The sequence below is a fragment of the Phyllostomus hastatus genome, unplaced genomic scaffold (assembly GCF_019186645.2).
Source record: "Phyllostomus hastatus isolate PE091 unplaced genomic scaffold, TTU_PhHast_1.1 phas_contig_65, whole genome shotgun sequence".
NCBI classification, from domain to species: Eukaryota; Metazoa; Chordata; class Mammalia; order Chiroptera; family Phyllostomidae; genus Phyllostomus; species Phyllostomus hastatus.
The window spans coordinates 779,362-801,630 of NW_025333932.1; the positions used below are offsets into that span (position 1 = coordinate 779,362).

The 22,269-nt window shown below is 37.7% G+C and overlaps 1 protein-coding gene across 1 annotated transcript in view; it reads left to right on the forward strand.

Moving 5' to 3' along the window:
• Window positions 1–21,131, forward strand: part of RGS20 (regulator of G protein signaling 20) — a 119,712-nt gene extending 98,581 nt beyond the window's left edge. Inside the window, 3 exon segments of the mRNA XM_045849521.1 lie at window positions 12,430–12,513; window positions 17,678–17,912; window positions 20,030–21,131. Coding sequence (XP_045705477.1) covers window positions 12,430–12,513; window positions 17,678–17,912; window positions 20,030–20,218 — 508 coding nt within the window. The 3' untranslated portion in view covers window positions 20,219–21,131.
• Window positions 21,132–22,269: the final 1,138 nt, after the last annotated feature.

Sequence of the window (22,269 nt, forward strand, 5' to 3'; positions counted from 1 at the left end):
GGAGAGAGGTGGGTATGGGTGGGTGTTGGGGGGCGTGGGGGGAAAAGGCAGAAAACTGTACTTGAACAACAATAAAATACAAACGTATTTAATAGAAAAATCAATAATAATTAATTATATTCATTATTAGCATTAATAACAGCAGATACCACATGTTGAGTCTATACTTTGTGTGAATCACACCCTGTGCTGTGCAGTATTCTGTTATTAAAGTTAACTTTAACAGTAACCTGATGAGGTAGGTACATTATAATTCCCATTTTTTAGAAAGAAAAAACAAGGTTTGAAATGTTAAGATAATTTTCCTAGGCAACTACTCAAGAGCTGAAATTTAAACTATACGTGTCAGATTACAGAGCATATGATCTCAGCCAATTTGATAAAGTGGAAGACCTTACTGCTGCTGCTCATCAACTATTGCCAGCAACTGAAATGATTCATTCAACCTTCTTCCTACTGGCTTTTGCCAATCCTACTTTTATTCAGTACTCAACCCAATTTCAACTTCTGTGAAGATTTCCATAAGTGTTGTTTTACTCCTCAGGGATTGCTCCCTTAGTTAGGTATGCCTCAACATGACACATGTGAGTGTCAAGCAGTTGTCAATTCCTACTTCTTCACACTGGTCTCCATCTTCTCTGATGTACCTGACTTCCCTGCTCTCATGCATTGGACTGGGAGCTCACATAGTGCAAAGCTCAGGTTCACTGTAAAAGGGAGCAGAATTTGCCAACTCTAAATATGCTTGTGTGGTATGAGGATTATCTTGAGCTCATTATTTTTAAGAAACAGTATACACAGAAAAAGCTCTAAAAACTGAGAAGTTATCCTTTTGTAAGAGAAATTTATATTTATAAAAAAAAAGTCATGATTTGTAAGGTTGTCTTCTTCTTTGTACCAAGAAGAGCAGGATGACCAAATTTCTAGAAACTCTTATCAAAGAACAAAACATTGGATTGCACTCCCAGCCAAGATGGAGGCATAGGTAGACACACTGTGCCTCCTTGCACAACCAAGATAGAGACAACAACAATTTAGAAACAGAATAACAACCAGAACTGATAGAAAACTGAACTGTATGGAAGTTGGACAACCAAGGAGTTACAACAGACACTTTCACCCAGACCAGTAGGAGGGGCGGAGTCTGGCAGCTAGGCTGAGAGGGGTCACGGCACAAAGAGCAGTGGCACCAGGTGCATAAGGCATCCCAGGCACACAAGACCATAGCGGGCGGACCCTGGGTGCATAAACAGTGGCTGGCAGACCCCAGGCTTGGGGTGGCAACCAGCAGACCCAGCAAGGTGGCAACTGTGAATCAAGGCACTGTGTGTAACCCAGGGTGCCAATGCTGGGAAATAGAGCCCCAGGGCACTGATTGAAAACAACTGTGGGGGTTGAGGCACAAGGAGAGACTCACAGCCTCACAGGAGAGTTCATTAGAGAGACCCACGGGGTCCTAGAATGTGCACAAGCCCATCTGCTTGGGAATTAGCACCAGAAAGGCCCAGTTTGCTTGGGGGAAGTAGTGGAAGGGACTGAAGTCTGACAGAGAATGAAGCAAGCAACATTGTTCCCTCTCATACCCTGCCTCCACATACAGCCTCACAACCCAGCAACTGGGTTGACCTGCCCTGGTGAACACCTCAGGCTCCGCCCCTCATATGTAACAGCCGTAATAAGACAAAAAAAAAAATAGCCCAAATGGAAGAACAGATCAAAGCTCCACAGTAAATACAACTAAGCGACCAAGAGATAGCTAACCTATCAGATACACAATTCAAAGCACTGGTGATCAGGATGCTCACAGAATTGGTTGAATTTGGTTGCAAATTAGATGACAAAATGAAAGCTATGCTAAGTCAAATGAAGGAAAATGTGCAGGGAACCAATAGCGATGGGAAGAAAACTGGGACTCACATCAATGGAGTGGACCAGAAGGAACAAAGAAACAACCAAACAGAAAGAAATGGAGAAATAAGAATTCAAAAAAGGTGAGGAGAGGCTTAGGAACCTCCAGGACAACTTTAAACATTCCAGCATCCGAATTATAGGGGTATCAGAAGGAGAAGAGGAAGAGCAACAAATGGAAAAGTTATCTGAACAAATAATAAAGGAAAACTTCCCCAGTCTGGCAAAGGAAACAGACTTCCAGAAGTCCAGGAAGCTCAGAGAGTCCCAAACAAGTTGGACCCAAGGAGGAACACACCAAGGCACGTCATAATTACATTACCCAAGGTAAAAATGAAGGAGAGAAGCAGCAAGAGATAAGGAGACAGTAACCTACAAAGTAGTTCCCATAAGAATGTCAGCTGATTTCTCAAAAGAGACCTTGTAGGCAAGAAGAGGTTGGAAAGAAGTATTCCAAGTCATGAAAGGCTAGGACCTACATCAAGACTGCTCTATCCAGTAAAGCTTTCATTTAGAATGGAAGGACAGATAAAGTGCTTCCCAGATAAGGTCAAGTTAAAGGAGTTCATCATCACCAAGTCCTTATTTGATGAAATGTTAAAGGGACTTATCTAAGAAAAAGAAGATCAAAAACATGTATAATAAAATGATAGCAAACTCACAATTATTAACAACCACACCTAAAACAAAAACAAACTAAGCAAACAACTAGAACCAGAATAGAACCACAGAAATGGAGATCACATGGAGGGTTAGCAACAGGGGAGTGGGAGGAGGAGAGAGGGGGAAAAGGTACAGAGAATAAGTAACATAGATGGTAGGTAGAAAATAGACAGGGGGAGGGCCAGAATAATATGGGAAATGTAGGAGCTAAAGAACTTATGACACACGGACATGAACTAAAGGGGGGAACATGGGTGGGAGAGGGTGTGCAGGGTGGAGGGGAATGAAGGGGGGTAATGGGACAACTGTAATAGCATAATCAATAAAATATATTTAAAAAGAAAAATTTTCAAAGTTAATTAATATGGGCAGAAGAGGGCAAAGGGGGAAAAACTGGGACAACTGTAATTGAATAACAATTTAAAATGATTTAAAAATTTTAAAAAAAGAACAAGACACTGACTTAAATATACACAGCCACCATACCCTCATTTTCTGTGCTTTTCCTGGTCATCTTCCATAACTGGTCACTCCTCAACCCCCAATCTTTCCTTTGTCTTTCCTAGAGATGGTATTTAATGTAGTAGCTTTGGCCAGTTCAGAGACTGACTCAGTTTCCCTGTGTCTCTTTCATGTATACAAGAGGTATACATACTATTAAACTATTGTTGTTTTTCTCCTATTAATGTCTTTTATTACAGCGGGTCTAAATTCAAGAACCTATTATGGTAGAGGGAATATTACTTTCTCTAACAGGTGGTTCTCCACCATAACTAGAATGCCACAGCCACACTATGTTGTCCCTACTGTACTTACAGCACTCTACAACAATACATTAAAAAAATAATACAACACCTAGCTGGTGTGGTTCAGCCGGCCTGTGAACCAAAGTGTCGCAGGTTCAATTCCCAGTCAGGGAACATGCTTGGGTTGAGGGCCAGGAACCCGGTTGGGGACATATGAGAGGCAACCACACATTGATATTTTTCTCTCTCCCTTTCTCCCTCCCTTCCTCTCTCTCTAAAAATAAATAAATAAATAAAATATTTTTAAAATAATACATCATGATCAACTGGCGCTTACTGCATGGGCACAAGGGCAGTTCAACGTAGGCAAATCAGTCAATGTAACACACCACATTAACAAAAGAAATTATAAAAGTCATATGAGCTTATCAATACATGCAGAAAAAGCATTTGATAAATCTATTTATGATTAAAGCACTCAATAAAATAGAACTAGAAGGGAAGTACCTCAACATAATAAAGGTCATATATTACAAATCATCAGCCAGTATCATTCTTAATGGCAAAAAAACTGAAAGCTTTCCCTCTAAAATCAGAAACAATACAAGGATGCCTACTCTCACCACTTTTATTCAACATAGTTCTGGAAGTCCTAGCCAGGGCAATAAGGCAAGGGAAAGAAAGGGGAAAAAAAGAAAAATAAATAAATATAACCCTACCCTATAAAACCTCTTGTGCACATGCAAAAAGAGATGAATATGAAGGAGTCACTGCAGCATGAATCTGAGAAAAGGGAGAGACACTGAGAAAAATTAAAAATGTCTCTAAAAGTTCATGAACAGAAGAATAAATAAATACATTCTGGTACAGTTATACAATGAAATACTATACAGCATTTAAATTCACATGCCAGAGGGGAAAAAAGCAAATTGTAAGGAAGTGTATGTTATATAGTAACACTTTTGCAAAGTTGAAGATATCTTTGTACTTATGTTTATATTTACATATTTATGCATCTGTAGATAGAGTAGCATAACCTTGAATAGTAATGATAAACAACAAATTGAAGATGGTATTTATTGCTGGGTTGGACAGAGGAGAAATGGGATGAAAAAGTAGACAACCAGAGATTTATCCATGTTGAATTTTATCCATGCTGACAATACATAGTAGAGTCAATTTTTAAGAAAGGTAAATGGCAATATGCCATTCTAAGCCCTTGCATTATTGTTCTCAAAATTCTGCTTCATGGCCTTCTGACATCTCATTCCATAAATGTCATGCAGATTCTTGATCTTTTGACAGTAAACTCTTCTGTCTGAAAGACTGAAGATGCCCCCTTTTATAACTCAAAAATGTACCAAAGTATCTCTTACTATGGGTCTTCTTTTGCTGAATGTTGAACGACTATTTTGGCTTCTATCAACATTTTTTTTGTTTTACTGTAACAATAACAATTTAACTCAGGTTTTAAAAAATGACACAAAATGCTTTCTTTACTTTTTAAAGAATACATTGTCTACTTAAATATTTCTACTTTCTAAAAACTGGGACATGGAAAAATGTCAAAGCTTAAATAAATATTGCTTATTTAGTTCACAATATAACTTCTAGGAATATTGTGTCAAATTCACCCTTCTTTTTCTCTTTGCTTTTTCATACCTACTATGTTGTAATTTTTCTGCTATCAAACAAAGCCTAGGAAGTCAAGCAGTATTAATACTCATGCCAAAAGAACACCACCCAGATGCCTCTCAAGTTTGTTTTTGGTTCTGTTTTAAGAAACCATTATTTAGTATAACTTTTTAGCCTTGGCATGATAAAAGCAACATATCAGAAGAGTTGCTGCATTTCTAATGGCTTTGCATTTAAGGAAAAGTGAAGCTACACATGCACAATCACTAAAAATTCATAAACAGATGTGCTGAAATAGGCTGAAAGAATTTTACAAAATGGTATAAAGAGAGTTAAGGAAATATATAATAAAAGGAATAAAAAAGATAATACAATAGTGATAGTAAGATAAAGCAAACTCAAATAATCAATGATAAAAATTTAGTTTGATATTAAAAGCATTCCTGCTAAAACCAAAAACAACATAAGAATGTCCATGATATCCCTACTTTTTAGCATTGTACTATACATTTTCAGTCAACGAAATTAGAAAAGAGAAAATAACTTGAAGACTAAGAAATTGAAAAGAAGTAGTAGCCCTCACTATTTGCAGATGATATGGGAGTATACCTGGCAATCCTAAGAGAATGATGGCTAAACTGATGCAAACATAAAGAAAAAATTCAATAAGAAGAAAGATAAAATTAGCATAAAAATAACTGCCTTCAGCATGTAAAAAAAAAAAACCTCTTACAATTAAAAAGGTAAAAGACAAATGAATTTAGAAATAAGTAAAGGATTTAATTACACATGTACCCAAAGAAGATGTATAAGTAGCTAATAAATATATGAAAGAAGGTTCAATGTCATTAGTCATTAGGAAAATGCCAATCAAAACCACAGTGAAACACTGCTTTATCCCACTTAAATGGCTAGCATAAAAAACTAAAGGCAATGACAAGTGTTGGCAAGAGCATGAAAAGACTGGATCCCTCAAAATGGCACAACAGTTTGGGATTTTTTCAAAATTTTAAAAAGAGAGTTACCATATGAAAGCATTTCCACTCTTACATACCTGAAATTTAAAAAAAATGAAATAAAAAAAGACATCCAGACTCACCTCCTCTCAGGACCAAACTGAAATTACAACTAAACTAGAGAACGTCATTCTGAATAACCAATTGAAGACTAGCTGAAGATGTCTTATAACCAAGGATTTACAGAAGCCACATCAAGACTGGAAGAAGGGTGGAGATGTAAAAAGGGTTGGTCTCACTTCCACAGGCCACAGCTATGGTTCCAGAGGGATATCTCAGTTGAGGGGCTTCTCTTTGAGAAGCATGGGGTCTTAACCTCAAGCCGGGTGCCTGAGTCCAGAGTACCAGAGCTGCAAAGGGGTGCCCGCATAACATCTGGCTATAAAAACAGTGGGGATTCTGTCTGTCAGGGAGAAAAAGGAGTCCACTAGAGACAAAGGCACCCTCCATAAGGGGAAACACACAAAATATCATTCGCAGCCACTCACCATAAATTCTAGTGGAGGGAGGGCAGACCAGACTAGAGTCACATGAGGCAAGTCTCAGTTTTGTGGCTCTAGGGAGAGAGCTAAAGGGACATCCATCAGGATCCCAGTGCTGAGTCACTCTTATACACTGCAGACACCATATTTCTTGAGTTCAGCACTCCTCTGTGTGCAGCATCAACCTTGGGGAAAGCAATAGCCCTAACTTCTGCATCCCTCTGTGGAGATTATACACTCGTGGAGATTATACACTGCCCTGGCCCTGCTGAAGAGTCAGCTGCCATGGGTGGAGTGCAGAGTTCTGGGAAAACTCAGAGGGTAACTGAGTTGTGTGGCTTCAGAAAGGGGGCTATTTCTCGCACTTTTCTATGAATGTGATTGGTGCTTCCTCCTTATGGGATATTTGCTAGTCAAATACTCAGGGCTGCCAGCAGACCCATACTCCAGGCTCTCAGTGGCCCCACCCACCCTAATATTAGTGTGTTGACCAGGGCTGTATAAATTCTGGGACAGACTAAGTTGTGTCACTTCGGTATAGAGACCACATCCCTCACCTTCCCGGAAGCCTGACCAACACCTCTCCCTCACAAGAGTTCCACTAGTTCCATCCTTTCCACTCTCTGAGATCCCATATGGCTGAGCTTGTGATCCTCCTGACAGAATCTGAGACCGACTGAGTTATGTGGCTCTAGGACAGGGCCATTTTTCCCTCACATGCCTGAACAGTGCAGAGCCATCCCTTCACACGGCCCAGTCTTGGCCTATTTGGGCAGATTAATTCTGCTATCCTCACCCAGATGACCCAGGGTCACCCTAAGACCCTGCCACAAAACAAAAGTGTGCAAGCACACAGTGGGTGACAGCTAGAGTTGGTACACCTGGAACATTTGTTAAGTGGCCTCAGACTCCGTACTGACACTGAGTTTGAACCTACATCACTCTGGTAAACACCACACTACCTGATAACTCATTGAGAACCTACCCATGCAACTTCAGTACCATCAGAGGCTCTTTTAGTGACTGAGCCTAACAGGCATCCAGCAGTAGGAGACAGGCAGAGTCAGATCCCAGGGTGCCTTCAGCAGTTTTTTGCTGAACTGCCTCAAGCCAAGTGCTGGTAATAGCTGGCTTAGTGTACAACTTGGTTCTTCCCATACACATCCAGGACACACAAAGGCAGCTACAAAAAATGTTAGTGGCTTCAAACAGGTTGCCCAGGTCCAGTCACAGTCAGAGTTCCTCCAGATGAACAAAACCAACACACCCAGTGGCAGCTTCAGACAACATCTGAGTAGGATTCCATAAGCTTCAGAAGTACCATACCAAAGAGATATCTAGGGAGGCACAAGACATTGCTGAAGCAAATTATGTGTTATATGGTCAGCACCTGCACAACAGCTCACACACCATTGTGGAGGTTGAGCCTATCAGTCAGCCAGTCTGAGGGTTGATCCCATGCACAAATGGGCCAATAGTGATCAAGACACAATTACAACAGGAGGGCCCACATAACCCACACAAGGGAAATTCCTGGAGCACCCAGCTCAGGTGATCAAGGAGACTACATCCCTGGACCCCACAGGACAACTACTATACAAGGCCACCCTACCAAAACTGGGAGTCACAAAAGATCTACCCAACACATAGAAACAAAGCCAAAATGGGGAGACAAAAAAACATGCCCCAAACAAAAGAACAGGAGAAATCTCCAGAAAAAGAGCTAAATAAAATGGAGGCAAGCTACTTATAAGATACAAAGTTCAGAGACAATGATAATAAGGATGTTCAAGGAACTTAGTAAGAAACTACAAAGTCCTTAATGAGAACTATAACTGCAACAGCATGAAGAAGAACATAGAAACCAAGAAAAAGAACCAGTCAAAAATGAAGAATACAGTATCTGAAATTAAGAACATACTAGAAAATCCATGATGGCAGCAGAGTAGGTGGAAACTATACTTACCACCTCCTAGGATTAAACTTCAAATACAACTAAATTATAGAATAATTACCCTGAATAACCCATGGAAGACTAGCTGAAGAGAAGCCTTAAAACCAAGGACTTACATAAGAAGCCACATCAAGGCTGGTAGGAAGGGCAGAGATGAATAAAGGGCTGGCCCCAATCCTATGGGTGCCTGCTGAATTTCTGGAAGGATATCTCAGCTATAGGTGGTTCCCCCTGATAAGCATGGAATCTCAACCCCAATTCAGGCTCCCTGCCTAAAGCACTAGAGACAGGAAGAGGTACCCACAAAGCATCTGGCTATGAAAAGCACTGGGGTTTCTGTCTGTCAGGGAGAGATAGGAGTCCACTAGAGACACAGGCACCCTCCTAAAGGTCCAAACACACAAAATATCATTTGCAGCCTCTCACTAGGGGCTTTGGCAGAGTGAAAATGAGTGTACAAAAGTTGCATGAGGAAAGTCTGAGATTTGTGGCTCTTGGGAGAGAGCTAAAGGGGCAGCCATCATGATCCCTGTACTGAGTCACTCTCACACACTGCAGATACCATACTTCTTGGGTGTAGCACTCCTCCCTGTACAGCATCAGCCTGGGGGAAAGCAACAGCCTTCCCCTCTGCAATCCTCCTTGCCCCACCCTGTAGAGCTTTCAGCCTGCTGTGGGTACAGACAGGTTCTATCAGTGTTTGAGCCTAAAAGGCAGCCAGCAGACAGAGGCAGGCAGACATGGATCTTGGATGCTTTGGAGCTTTTGCTGACCAGTCCACAGACCCAGTGCTAGTAAACTCTGGCCATGGTGACAGGCTTGGTCCTTCCTGTGGATCACTTTGTAGCTCCAAACAGGTTGCTCAGGGCCAGTCACAGTCACAATCTGAAATTGACCTGAACCAGAGTCCCTCTCTAGAAGCCCAGAATCAACATATCCAATCACCAGCTTCAGACAGCAACAGAGAAGTATCCAATAAGCTTCACAAGCAGAATGTCCAAAGGGAGATCTTGGCAGACAAAAGACCCTGCTGAGCTGAATTCTGCAATGTATGGTCAGCACCTGCACATCAGCACATATGTTGTGCTCAGGGTTGAAACTCACAGTCAGCCAGCCTGCCTAAGGCTGAATCCAAGCACAAATGGGCCGGTAGCAATCAATACTCAGTTACAGCAGGAGGGCCCATATAACCCACACAAGGGACATTCTTGGAGCACCTTGCCCGGGTGATCAAGGAGACTGCACCACCAGACCTCTGAAGACACCTAATACATAGGCCACCCTACCAAGACTAGGAGTCATAGCAGATTCAGCTAATACACAGAAACAAAAGCAAAAGCAAAAAGGCAGTCAAATGGGAAGACAAAGAAACTGGCACCAAATGAAAAAACAAGAGAATTCTCCAGAAAAAGAACTAAATGAAATGAAGGCAAGCAATTTATCACACACAGAGTTCAAAATAATGGTTATAAAGGTGCTCAATGGCATAAAAAAGGCCATAAAACCATTAAAAAAAAACAGAAATAAAATACAGTATTTGAAATGAAGAATACATGGGGAGGAATAAAGACTAGGAAAGAAACAATTGAATCAGAAATTTTGAAAACAAGGTAGAATAAAACACCCAATCAGAGCAACAAAAAGAAAAAAAGAATTTTAAAAAATGAGGATAGTTTAAGGGACCTATGGGACAATGTGAAGCATAATAACATCCAAATTATAGGGGTACCAGAAGGAAAAGAGAAAGAATAAGAGCCCCAGAATGTATTAGAAGAAATAATGACCAAAATCTTCCTTGACCTGGTGAAAAAAGAGTCTAGGAAGGGTAGAAAGTCCTAAACAAGCTGGACTCAAAGAGGCCCACGCCAAGATTCATCATAATTAAAATGCCAAAGGTTAAAAACAAAGACAGAACCTTTAAATCTGTAAGAGAAAGACAGCTAGTTATCCAGAAGGTAGCTCCCATAAGACTTTCAGCTGCTTTCTCCATAGGAACATTTCAGGCTAGAAGGGATTGACATGATATATTCAAAGTGATGGAAAGCAAGGACCTACAACCAAGACTACTTTACCCAGCAAGTATATCATTTATAATTGAAGAAGAAATAAGGAGCTTTCCAGGCAAGAAATGTGTAAGGGCCTCTTTGAAGAAAAAAAAAAGATGAGGGAAAGGAGGAAAAAAAGGAACATAGTTAACAGAAGAAAATGGCAATAAATATGTACCTATCAATAGTCACTTTAAATGTAAATGCCTTAAATGCTACAATCAAAAGACATAAGGTAGCTGAATGGATAAGAAAACAAAACCCATATATAAGCAGTCTACAAGAGATCCACCTCAGAAAGGTAGATAGACACAGACTAAATGTAAAGGGATGAACAAAGATATTTCATGCAAAAAAAAAAATGCTGGGGTAGCCATACATTATTTTCAAATGCACATGGAACATTTTCTAGGAAAGATCAAATGTTGGGACACAAAGCAAGTCTTAATAATTTTAAAAATACTGAAATCATATCAAGCAACTTCTCTGACCATAATGGAATGAAACTGGAAATCAATCACAAGAAAAAAAAATTAAAACACACAAAGACATAGAAGCTAAATATCATATTAGTAAAAAAAAAATGAATGGGCTAACAATAAGATCAAGAAAGAAACAAAAAAAAATATCTTGAAACAAATGAAAATGAGAACACAAGAAGCCAAAATCTATGGGGCACAGCTAAAACAGTTGTAAGAGGTAAATTCTTAGCATACAGGCCTACCTCATGAAACAAGAAAAATCTTAAATAAGAGTCTAGTTTTACTTTAAAAACTGGGGTGGGGGGGGGGAATCAGCAAACAAAGCCCAAAGTGAATAGAAGGAAGGAAATAAAGATCAGAGCAGCCCTGGCTGGATTGCTCAATTGGTTGGAGCATTGTCTCACATACCTAAAGAATGCAAGTATAATTCCTGCTCAGGGCATTTACATCAGTTGAGAATTAGATCCATGATGGGGGCATGTATGAGGGGCAAACAGTTGATGTTCCTGTCTTTCATCAATCTTTCTCTTCTTTTCTTTATATCTAAAATCAGTAATAGAAATATCCTTGGGTGAGGATTAAAAAAGTACATATCAGAGAAAAATAAATGAATTGGAGTCTAAAACAACAATATAAAAATCAATGAAACCAAAATTTGGTTCTTTGAAAAGATAAACAATGTTGACAAAACTTTAACCAGGCTCAAAGAGAAACACAGAGAGAAGACCCAAAAGAATAAAACAAAAAATAAAAGAGGAGAATTAACAACTGACACCAAAGAAATACAAGGGATTGTAAGAAAATATTACAAACAACTATATGTCAACAAATTGGACAATATAGAAGAAATGGATAAATTCTTCCATATCATGTATTTCATGTATTTCTAATTCCTAGCTATTTAGAAAGTAGTAGCCTTCATATGCACAAGTAATAAGCTGTTAGAAGGTGAGTTGGAAGTGAAAACTCCATTTACAATAAAAACAAAAATATTTGGAATAGATGTACAAAGAAAAGTACAAAATATATATAAGGAAACTTAAATTCTCTTGAACAATACAATAGATTTTCACTGCACACTTTCCTGGTTCTCTCTGATACTTTTATACATGTGCCTACAAATATATAAAGCCTTTGTTTTCACTGCAAACAAACTTTGGAGAATATATACTTGTTTTTAACATGAAAGAAATTAAATGAAATAAAATAAATGAAATATTTGAAAAGCAAACAAAAAGAAACGAAAACACAAAACATTCCTGATAATCTTTCTTTTTTACTATTTTAATGGACATGTTTTTATGAAAAGAAATGTTTTTCTAAATATAAACTCTCACTTGACTAGTGTTGACTACTATTTTGCTAATACTTTATTGTCATATTTTTGGTTTTTCTAAGAAAACTAATCGGGGTTATTTTTCAAGAAAAAAAGTTCTTGGTAATCTGGAGCTTTCTTTAGATGATGTCGACTGACAAGTAAATGTCATGTTTTGTGCAGTCTCACTGTGAGAAACCAAGAACAGACACCCAGGACAGCTTCCCATGAGCTCAGAAGAGATGACATTCCAAACCATGAAGAAAGGTAAAATCTCATTTGTTTAGCTCACTGAGTTGACAGAAGTGCCTACTTTATTATTTTTTGCACTATATGTTTCAATGAACATAAAGTTTCTGTGCATGCAATTTGCTAATACCAAATCATAAAGTGGCATCACATTTTAAATGCAGAATTCTTTTTAACTTACTATGTGATAGGGTCAAAAATCAGTTCCATCATTAATCTAAATACCTGCCAATCTCAAACATAAATTGATGCTTCTTGACAAATATATGACACTATTTTATTTTTATATGATATACTTTTAAGATAAGAGATTATAATGAAACATACACAAGTGGTTTTCAGGAAAGTTTTAAAAGTCCATTTTTTCTTAACTATTGGCTTATACTTCCATTAATGAATTATTTTTTAAATTTAACTAAAAAGTCGCTTAACAAATACATCACTTTCCATAATGCCAAAATTTAAAATTGCCTTTCTTCCCACCTGTAGTATCTATTGCTTTATTTTTACCTATGTGTTCTTATTCCTTTCTTTGGTATTATGGTTATATAATTGCAAATCCAAACCAATATCCTAAAAGCATTGTTCAAATAGGTCTTGTATTAATTGTTTACTTTTGAAAGGAAAACAGCATTAGCCTAAAAGGTTAATTACTGCATTTTGCCATATATAACATGCACCCACATTTTTGTGTGCATTATACACAGGATTATTATAACCATGGTATGTAATCATTATGCCCATATATAATGTGCATCCTTATTTTTCCCTCAAAAATTTGCACCAAAAAAGTGTGCATTATACACAGCAAAGTATGTAAATATTTTCTTCTTTCTTTATCTTATTTATTTTTACCCAGGTTTTCAAAGTATGGGAAGCACATCAAAATCTTTCACAACTTATTAGTTTCTTAAAAATAGCTTTTATTTTATATATTCCAGTAAAATGTATTCTGTACCAAAGCTTTGAAGCTGCTACATCTGAAACCAGAATTCTTTTTTTTAATTTTATTTTAATCATTGTTCAAATACAGTTTTCTCCCTTTTACTCCCATTCCAGCCCACCCACCCAACCCTCCCCAATGAAACCAGAATTCTTACATCTAGTCCTAGCTGTACCCATCCTGCCTGTGGGTCCTTGGGACTCTGTGCACTTGACTTAGTAGTCACACTATGCCTCGGTTTTCTTATGTGTAAAATGGGGATGATAATAGTTTGTCATAGCTAAGACAAAAACGGCTTGTTGTGAATATTAAATAAGACGAGTAAAGCACTGAGAATAGAGCCTGGCAAAAGGCAAGCATTCAATATATGTTTGCTATTATTAGTTCTCAATTACATCCAATAATATAAAATGACTTTTTTACAACTTAATTCCACTTTTGCTTCCATTTTTACTTAGATATTAATATTATTTTTATTTGCATTTGCCTCATATATCTTTGCCTGTGTATTTGTTTTTAATTTTTGGTAATATTTTGTATGTTTCCCCAAAAGTATTATGTTACATTGTGGCCCAGTTTCAGTGTCTGTCTCTAAATAGAGAATCCAATTACATTAAGTCAGTTATTTTAATGGGTACTCATATGTATAATCTTCCAGCATATTCTTTGATAGTCTGCTTGTAATACCTAATTACTTATTTTTTCTTTTCTTTTTCAATTTTTATATTTTTTTATTACTTGGTATGGGAACTGTGCTTTCTTTGCTTTTAGGTTCTTCAGTATGATGGAAATTATATGCTCTCAAAATATAACCAAAGACACTGAAATAGAGGACAGGCTGACGGTGACCGGAGGGGAGAGAAGAGGGAATTTCAGGGGACAGTGGGAAGGGTTCACAGGAACAAACTTAAAGGACACATGGTCATAGACTAAGGGGAGGGTGGTAATGGGAGGGAAGTGGGGAGGGTGGGAGGGGGGACTGGATTGGGAGTAAAAAGGAGAAAACTGTATTTGAACAATGATTAAAAATAATAATAATAATAATAATAAAAAGAAATTATATGCTCTCTTTTTCAGAAAATGCCTTTAAGTTTTTCTAAAATAATTCTTTTATATTTTTTTAAATTGACAGAAGTAAAAAGATGTATTTTGAATTTTCATACTTAAGGAACATAATTTAGCCTACTTTTTAGTAAACCTCACCAATTTAATGGGAATCTTTGTAAAAAGAATTCAGGATTTTTATGTAGATTACTTTATTATTTTTAAATTATCCTTTAAATATCATTTAAAACATTTTGAAAACTAAGTTTCCAGCTAACTAGTTAACTAGAAAACTAATTTTCTATATTATGTTTCTATTCCTTCATGAAGAAAATTTAACTACCCACTATAAAAAAAATGAAATAATACAGAAGTTTTACAATAAAAAATCTTTCATACCTGATCCCAATCTCTAGGTATACTATCTGCCATCTACAGCTTTTTATATATCCTCCAAGGAATTTTCTGTGCATTTGCACACAGCTGTATTAAAATGGGATCCATAGTCCATACTGAATCTAATTTTGATACTAAACTTGAAACAATTGTTTAGACATTTGTGATTGTTTTCTCTGCTCACTGTTCTCTTTCTATAAACTCCTTTCTCTGGTCTGGCGCTTTTCATTTATGTTGCAATACTGAGTCAGGTGTAATCATCTTCAAGATATGATTTCAAGAAAAGAACATAGAACTTACATTGTGAATATTTTATATGTGAGAGTGTTTTTCCTATGACCTTCATGTAATTAGGACAAGTTACCTGAATAGCAAATTCTTGGGAATACACCCTTGAAACTAAAAAAAGAGAGCTTTTGGCCTTATGTCAGAGTACATAATATGAGGGCCTTCCTAATGCAGAACAACAGATTTTTGCATAAATCTAAAAGTCTTTGCATTCCTGAGCTCACAGAAAGTAAGAAAAATGAGGAAGTACCTGAAAAACACAACTAAATAAGATGTAAGCAAAACCCTGAGTAGTGACTGGTAAGCACAGAGGAGAAGGGTTTTCTTTAAGGGCTAGTGCAGAGTGGGGTGAGGGCAAGGTATTGAAACTGAGGCTCCTAGATTAAGCCCTGATCCCTAAAATGGTCCTGGGTCAGTAACAAGTGCTAGACCTCAGAGAAAGCAAATACACATCCTCTCTAGAGAAAAGAAAACATCCTCAATTTCAACTCTCAGTTTGCCAAAGATTAAGACCAACCCAAAATTACAAAACTAAAAGGAAACAAACTACCACAAATAATAGTAAGTTGAAACAACACGGATTTAGAGTCCAAAGGACTAAAGATGTAAGTATCTGTAATAAAATATAAAATAATGGTCTCAGAAATCTTAAGGCAATAAAAAATTGAATCACAAAAATGAGTAAGCAGAATTCAACTGTCAACAATGTCCAGGAGGACTGTGAAGTTGTACTATAGTTTTGCAAAATACTACCATGGAGGAAATGGGGCAAATGGTGCATAGGATCTCTGTTTTATTTTTTTCTTACTTTTTGAATATTATTTTTTGAAGTCAGAAATGCACTTTTCTTGAGGCCAGAAGTCCAAAATCAAGATGTCAGTAGGGCCAGGCTCTCTGGCAGCTCTACAAGAGCACCATTCCTTGCTTCTTCTAGCTTCTCTGGTACTTGCCAGCAATCCTGGACATTCCTCATTTATAGATATTTCATGACAGTCATAAGACTATCTCTTCCTTGTGTATCTTTACATGGTCTTCCCTCTGTGTGTGCCTGTCTCTGTTTGTGAGAACACCAGTCGTATTGGATTAGGGCTCACCATAAAGACCTCATCTTACCTTGATTACCTCTATAAAGTTCCTATTCACAAATAAGGTAACATCCTGAGGTACTGAGAGCTAAGATTTCAACATCTCTTTTTTATAAGGGAACCTAATAACACCTTCCTATGAAATAATACTGGATCCAGTTGGTTTTACAGATTAGTTCCACAAAACATTTCAGGAGTTGATCATTCCAAGACTACATGTCTTGTATAACTACCCAAAAGTCTAAGAGGCAGGTGTAACAGTGATACCAAAACCCAATGAGGACAGTACATGAATGGAACATCAGAGATGAATCCTGCTCAGGAACTCTGTTTGGTCACATACAGCAACATGGGTGAATCTTAGACACTCAGTGTTGGGTGAAAAAGGCAAATTGCAGAAGCCATTTTTATAAAGTTAAAAAAAAAACTTAGCCTTGGCTGGCATAGCTCAGTGGATTGAGCGTGGGCTGCGAACCAAAGTGTCGCAGGTTCAATTCCCAGTAAGGGCACATGCCTGGGTTGCAGGCCACAGCCCTCAGCAACCACACACTGATGTTCCTCTCTCTCTCTCTCTCTTTCTCCCTTCCCTCTCTAAAAATAAAGAAATAAAATCTTTAAAAAAAAGCTTAAAAATATATTTTCCAAGGATATATACATACATATATACATACAAAGAAACTATTTTAAAAAGGGGGTAAGGAAAAAGATCATTGTTAAACAGACTATGTTTTCTGACCCCAATATAATTAAATGTAAGTAAATAATCGACTCAGGGAAAACTCAAGGTCAAGAATAGTGGTTCCCTCAGGGATGGGGAGTTGGAGAGCAATGTGTGAATGTGGTGCCAAGGTAAATGCAGCTGTTGGTGATGACCTGGTTCTTAAGGTAAATGGTGAATTCATAAATGCTCATTTTTACTGTGACCCTTCCTAACCCACAATTATATAACATATTCTTTTCTCCTCTTTAAAATTCTCTTTTGAGTTCAAAAAAATACTAAATAGACACTGCCTCATTGCATTGCTATTTTGGAAATCAGTGTGGTCAGGGCTGACTTAAGTCTGTCACGTGACTGGGGAGTTTTTACTCAGATGATTATAGGACCTTTCTTTACTTCTATAATTTAAAAACTTTTCTAGGATGTGCCTAGATGTAAACAAGTATGTTCTCAGCAGTTACTCTAGCAATTTGGTCTGTAAGCATTTGGGCAGTAGCCATGCAATCCAGTTAACAGTTTGAAAATATCAAATTCATGTGTTTTTGCTAAAGATTTAAGGAAACCAAGAAGAGCTCTTTCTCTTCCTAAAATGACCTAAGTACACATTTTCATTCCCAGAGAGTAAAAAGATGGGTTTCTAGTGATGAAATTCAAATTAACTATCATTAACATAGCCCCCTTTTGCCCTTTCTTCTGGTCTCTGCTAAGCACCACTCCTACTCTGGAAGAGGTAAGCTCCTGGGCGCAGTCCTTTGACAAGCTAATGCTCACTCCTGCGGGAAGGAACACTTTCCGTGAGTTCCTCCGAACAGAATTCAGTGAAGAAAACATGCTTTTCTGGATGGCATGTGAGGAACTGAAAAAAGAAGCTAATAAAAGCATTATTGAGGAAAAGGCAAGGATCATATATGAAGACTACATTTCTATTCTTTCTCCTAAAGAGGTATGCACCTAACAAAAGGTTTTCTCCCAGGAGGCTGTGGATAAAATTAACCCTATCAGGGTTTGGTCACGTGGCACAGTTACAGCTACTCCAAATACAGAAAATGACTCCACCTACTATTCATGATACAGTTACCCTTGAACAACCCTGGTTTTAACTGTGCAGGTCCACTTATATGTGGATTTTTCCCATTAAATACAGTAGAGTACTGTAAATATATTTTTCTCTTCCTTGTACTTTTTAATAACATTTTCTTTTCTTTAGCTTACTTTATTATAAGAATATAGTATACAATACACATAATATACTAAATAAGTGTTAATTGACTGTTCATGTTGCCACTAAGGCTTCCAGTCAACAGAAACCTATTAGTAAAGTTCTGGGGAGTCAAAAATTGTATGCAGATTTTCAACTACATGGGGGTGATGCCCCAATCCTCATCTTGTTCAAGGGTCAACTGTATTCAAATCCTTTTGACTATGGTCCCACAAATGTGCTTCAATACACCCTGAAATCTGTGAAAGATTTTGTGTATTTTTCTGGAAAAAAGTATGCATAACTTTCATTAGATTATCCAGAAGGGGTAGTATATGCATTTTAGTATTAATACTGATTAAAAATAGTACACCCATCAGCATTTCTTTAAATAAAATCCTTTTATTCTGAGTAAAATCCTTTCTATAGGCATCTTTATTTTATATGGTAACATCACTAACATATTGATGCTTCCAAGTTTTTCCCCAGGATGTCCTTTTTTGATATCAGAGAAGTTATGAGTGAAATCAAACAAGTTCTCATCTCTCAGAGTTTTTGTTCCTTCAATGTCAAAATGTAGGAAGTTAGATTGATTTCAAAAGAAGGTGCTTTGTAAGCTCTAATTATAAATACTCATGATTCCTACTATGTGCTAAGAATATAAAGTTAATAAAACAGGGCCTCTCCTGGCATTCCTGCCAGGAGTGGCATTCCTCACACTCAAGGATCAGAACGACATGGAACCCCTAACAGGGTCCTCACAGGGGTGGATGCAGTGAGTCATCAACAGTGGAGAGAGGCAGGAATGAGGGAGATGTACTGGGAGAGGCCTAAGACCAACCAAGGATAATAAAAATGAAATTATGAGAAACACAGTGGATGAAGACATCTAAGAAGATAGGACTAGATGGGCCAAAGAAAAGGATTTAGTCACATCACAGTAAAACTGTCAATAGTTTGGTGTGGCACACTGACCAAACATTTAGGGCAGATAGCAGACAACAGGAGGAAATTAAGAAAAGTGGATTGTCTGAAAGCATAAAAAAATTGGGAGGCATGCTGAGCTTTTCTGCTGTCTATCTGGGATGCCCTTGTATTTTAGACTGGTAACATCATCAGATTTGGAGTTTGAAAGACCATTATGGCTGCCGAATGGATTAGGAGAAGACTGGAAGCAGGGGACTGAGTAGTTCAAACAGATATGATAAGAACCTGAGAGGCCTATAGAGGCTTCTCCAGTAGTGAGTGCAGCCCTGCAGATAAGCTTGGGGGGTTGGGAAGTCTTCCCAGGACAGGGAGTGACATCTGAACCAAGACCTGATGGAGAGAAGTACACTCAGCCAGGAGGAGGAGGGGGAAAGGTGTATTCTAAACAGAAGCAACAAAAACAAACTAATTCTATATCCTTTTTTCTTTAAATTCCAACTGAAATCCAAGTTCTTTAAATTTGTGCATGAAATAGTGAGCTGGGAAATTAGTGGAAGCAGATCATGAAAGGGCTCATAAGTTTCAATTTGGAATTTCTAAGCTTTGGATTTGATCCTGAGAGCATGGCAAGCCAGTGCAAGGGCTGAAGCTGGAGTGTCTGGGTTTATGCTTTAGAAAGACCCCTCTGGCCGACCCTCTGGAGGCTCCTCAGGTGGGACTCAGAATCTATTTAACAAGCCTTCCAGAGGCTTCTGCTGCCACTAAAGTTAGAAAACCCCTTGTCATTATACATTCAGTTTCTTTCGTCAGTTTAGATTTTTGGATGACCTTGGTTGGTTTGGGACTTTTAAAAACCAGAACAAGCTATGGGAGTTTGGGACGGATTTCCCAACAAAACTGTATCTAATACTACTTTTATTTGTTTCTATTGACAGGTCAGCTTAGACTCCCGAGTAAGAGAAGTCATCAATAAGAACATGGTGCAGCCATCTCAACACGTATTTGATGATGCACAACTCCAGATTTACACTTTAATGCACAGAGACTCGTATCCCCGATTCATGAATTCTGCTGTCTATAAAGATTTGCTCCAGTCCTTATCTGAGAAGTCAGTTGAAGCATAGGATGTTATAAAATATATTTATTATTAATAAAATAATAAAAACTCATGGATGAAGTCTAGTACAGGGAATTAAGAGGTAGCAGTGTTTTCTGCTGGTGTAATATTCAGGCTATTTTAATAGCAGATGCTTCCTTCCACAGAAGATGATATATTCACAATATAAATTGCAGCCACCTTTAGTGATACTTTTGAAAAAATGGGCATGGCTGTATTAGAAAGATAGTATATATACATTTACAGTAATAGTAACATATCCTGAGTGGCAAAGGATACACTAGAAGACTCCATACTGCCTGGAGTATGTACATTCACTGGAGCATACTGGGCTGCTTTTGTTCTGTATGAGTTCAGTACCTAATTACTAGCCTCCCAAAGAAAAGATGTGCAGGTGTCTCTCAGATACTCCTTTCCAACAAGTTCAGTTTTGTATATGGCCAAAGCCAATGGACATATCCAAATGGCTTTGGACATATCCATGCACTAGAGCCATTCCAAGAGCCAAATTCTCATCTTTTTCTTTTTTTTTTTACATTTTTTAAAATTTTATTTTAATTGTTGTTATAGTATAATTTTCTATCTTTTACTCCCATATGACAACTTCTTGTAAAAAAATGGAGTCCCACTTAATCTTAGAATACATGTATGTAGGTACATATATGTGTGTCTGAATCTATCTATGGGTAAGGTAAAGCACTGTGCTCTGAAGTGCATCAGTCTCAAATGTTTGGTAAGACAAGTAGCGCTTAGAAAATCCTTTTTTTGAAAATTTACCATTATCTTATCAGAATCTGCCAACCTAAAGAACAAATTTTTAAGTTCACCACTTGGTCATATTCATAACAAAACTCTCAAATAAGCATATTTCCATTTTATTATTGAAATAAATATGGGCATTTTCACTCTAAAAAATAAAGCACAAGAATTTTACCTCAATCTTTACTTTTTTGCATATAAATATTTGGGAAATATAAAAGTAGGTAGGGATACATGCAATGTATCTCTTAGCTTCCACATGAGACTTTTGCTTTTAGACCCCACTATTTTTATGACAGGCAACTGAAATAACTTTATAGCTTGGTCAAGGTCAAAATACTGGTTTGTAAACCTAAACATCCTGAAGAAGCCCATCACTACTAAAAATGGGAAAGACATCTACAAAGAGGGGACTATGAAAGACATCCAAATCTGGGATTGTTTGAGGAATAAGAAATTAATTGGCAAGAGGCCCACAGCATGTTTTAGTCCTAAATGGGATGCTTTCTTCTCAGTTATCTCCCTCACCTGGCTCTTCAGCCTAATGATTGCTGCATTACTTTCTTCAAATCCCAAACCTAAGCCCCTCACCCTTACTCTCAGTAAACCATCTTACCTCCTAATCTATTATGACAATGGTGTCCCTAATCCCTTTCGACATCCTGTGTAATCTATAAATACATATAGACCAGCCTCTATCCCTGCCTCCTTCAGTCTGGTCCCAAAGAATGAAGTGTTATTTCCTCCTTTCCAAGGCATCAACTCCTTACATATGTTTTTTATTCCATATTTTTTCTTTACAAAATATTCCATAATTTATTCTTATTTTTTTCATTAGATGAAGAGAACATAATTGTGATTAAGGCATAAACCCTGCCCTCTAGTACTTTTCATTCAAGTATGGGCAGCAGATGTGTCCATGACAGATACAATGAATTGTAGTTAAGTAATATAACAGTGAAGAACTAAGCTGTGAAGTCTTGAGGAGCTATGGAAAGGTTTCAGCAGAGGCAACACCAAAGCTAAAACCAATAGAACAAAGTGAGTGAGTGAGAGAGAGAGAGAGAGAGAGAGAGAGAGAGAGAGAGAGAGAGAGTGTGTGTGTGTGTGTGTGTGTGTGTTTGGAGGGCCAAGGTATAGGGCAGGTGTTTGTAATTGAAGCAATTCCAAACCAAATGCTGGGCAGGAGGTAACTGGAGAGAGCTAATGGTTGGGATTTTAGAATGGAGTATTGACTTTGGTATTTTTCAACACATAGATGAATGAGATTGCCTGGAAAGTTACATTAGAGGAAGAGCT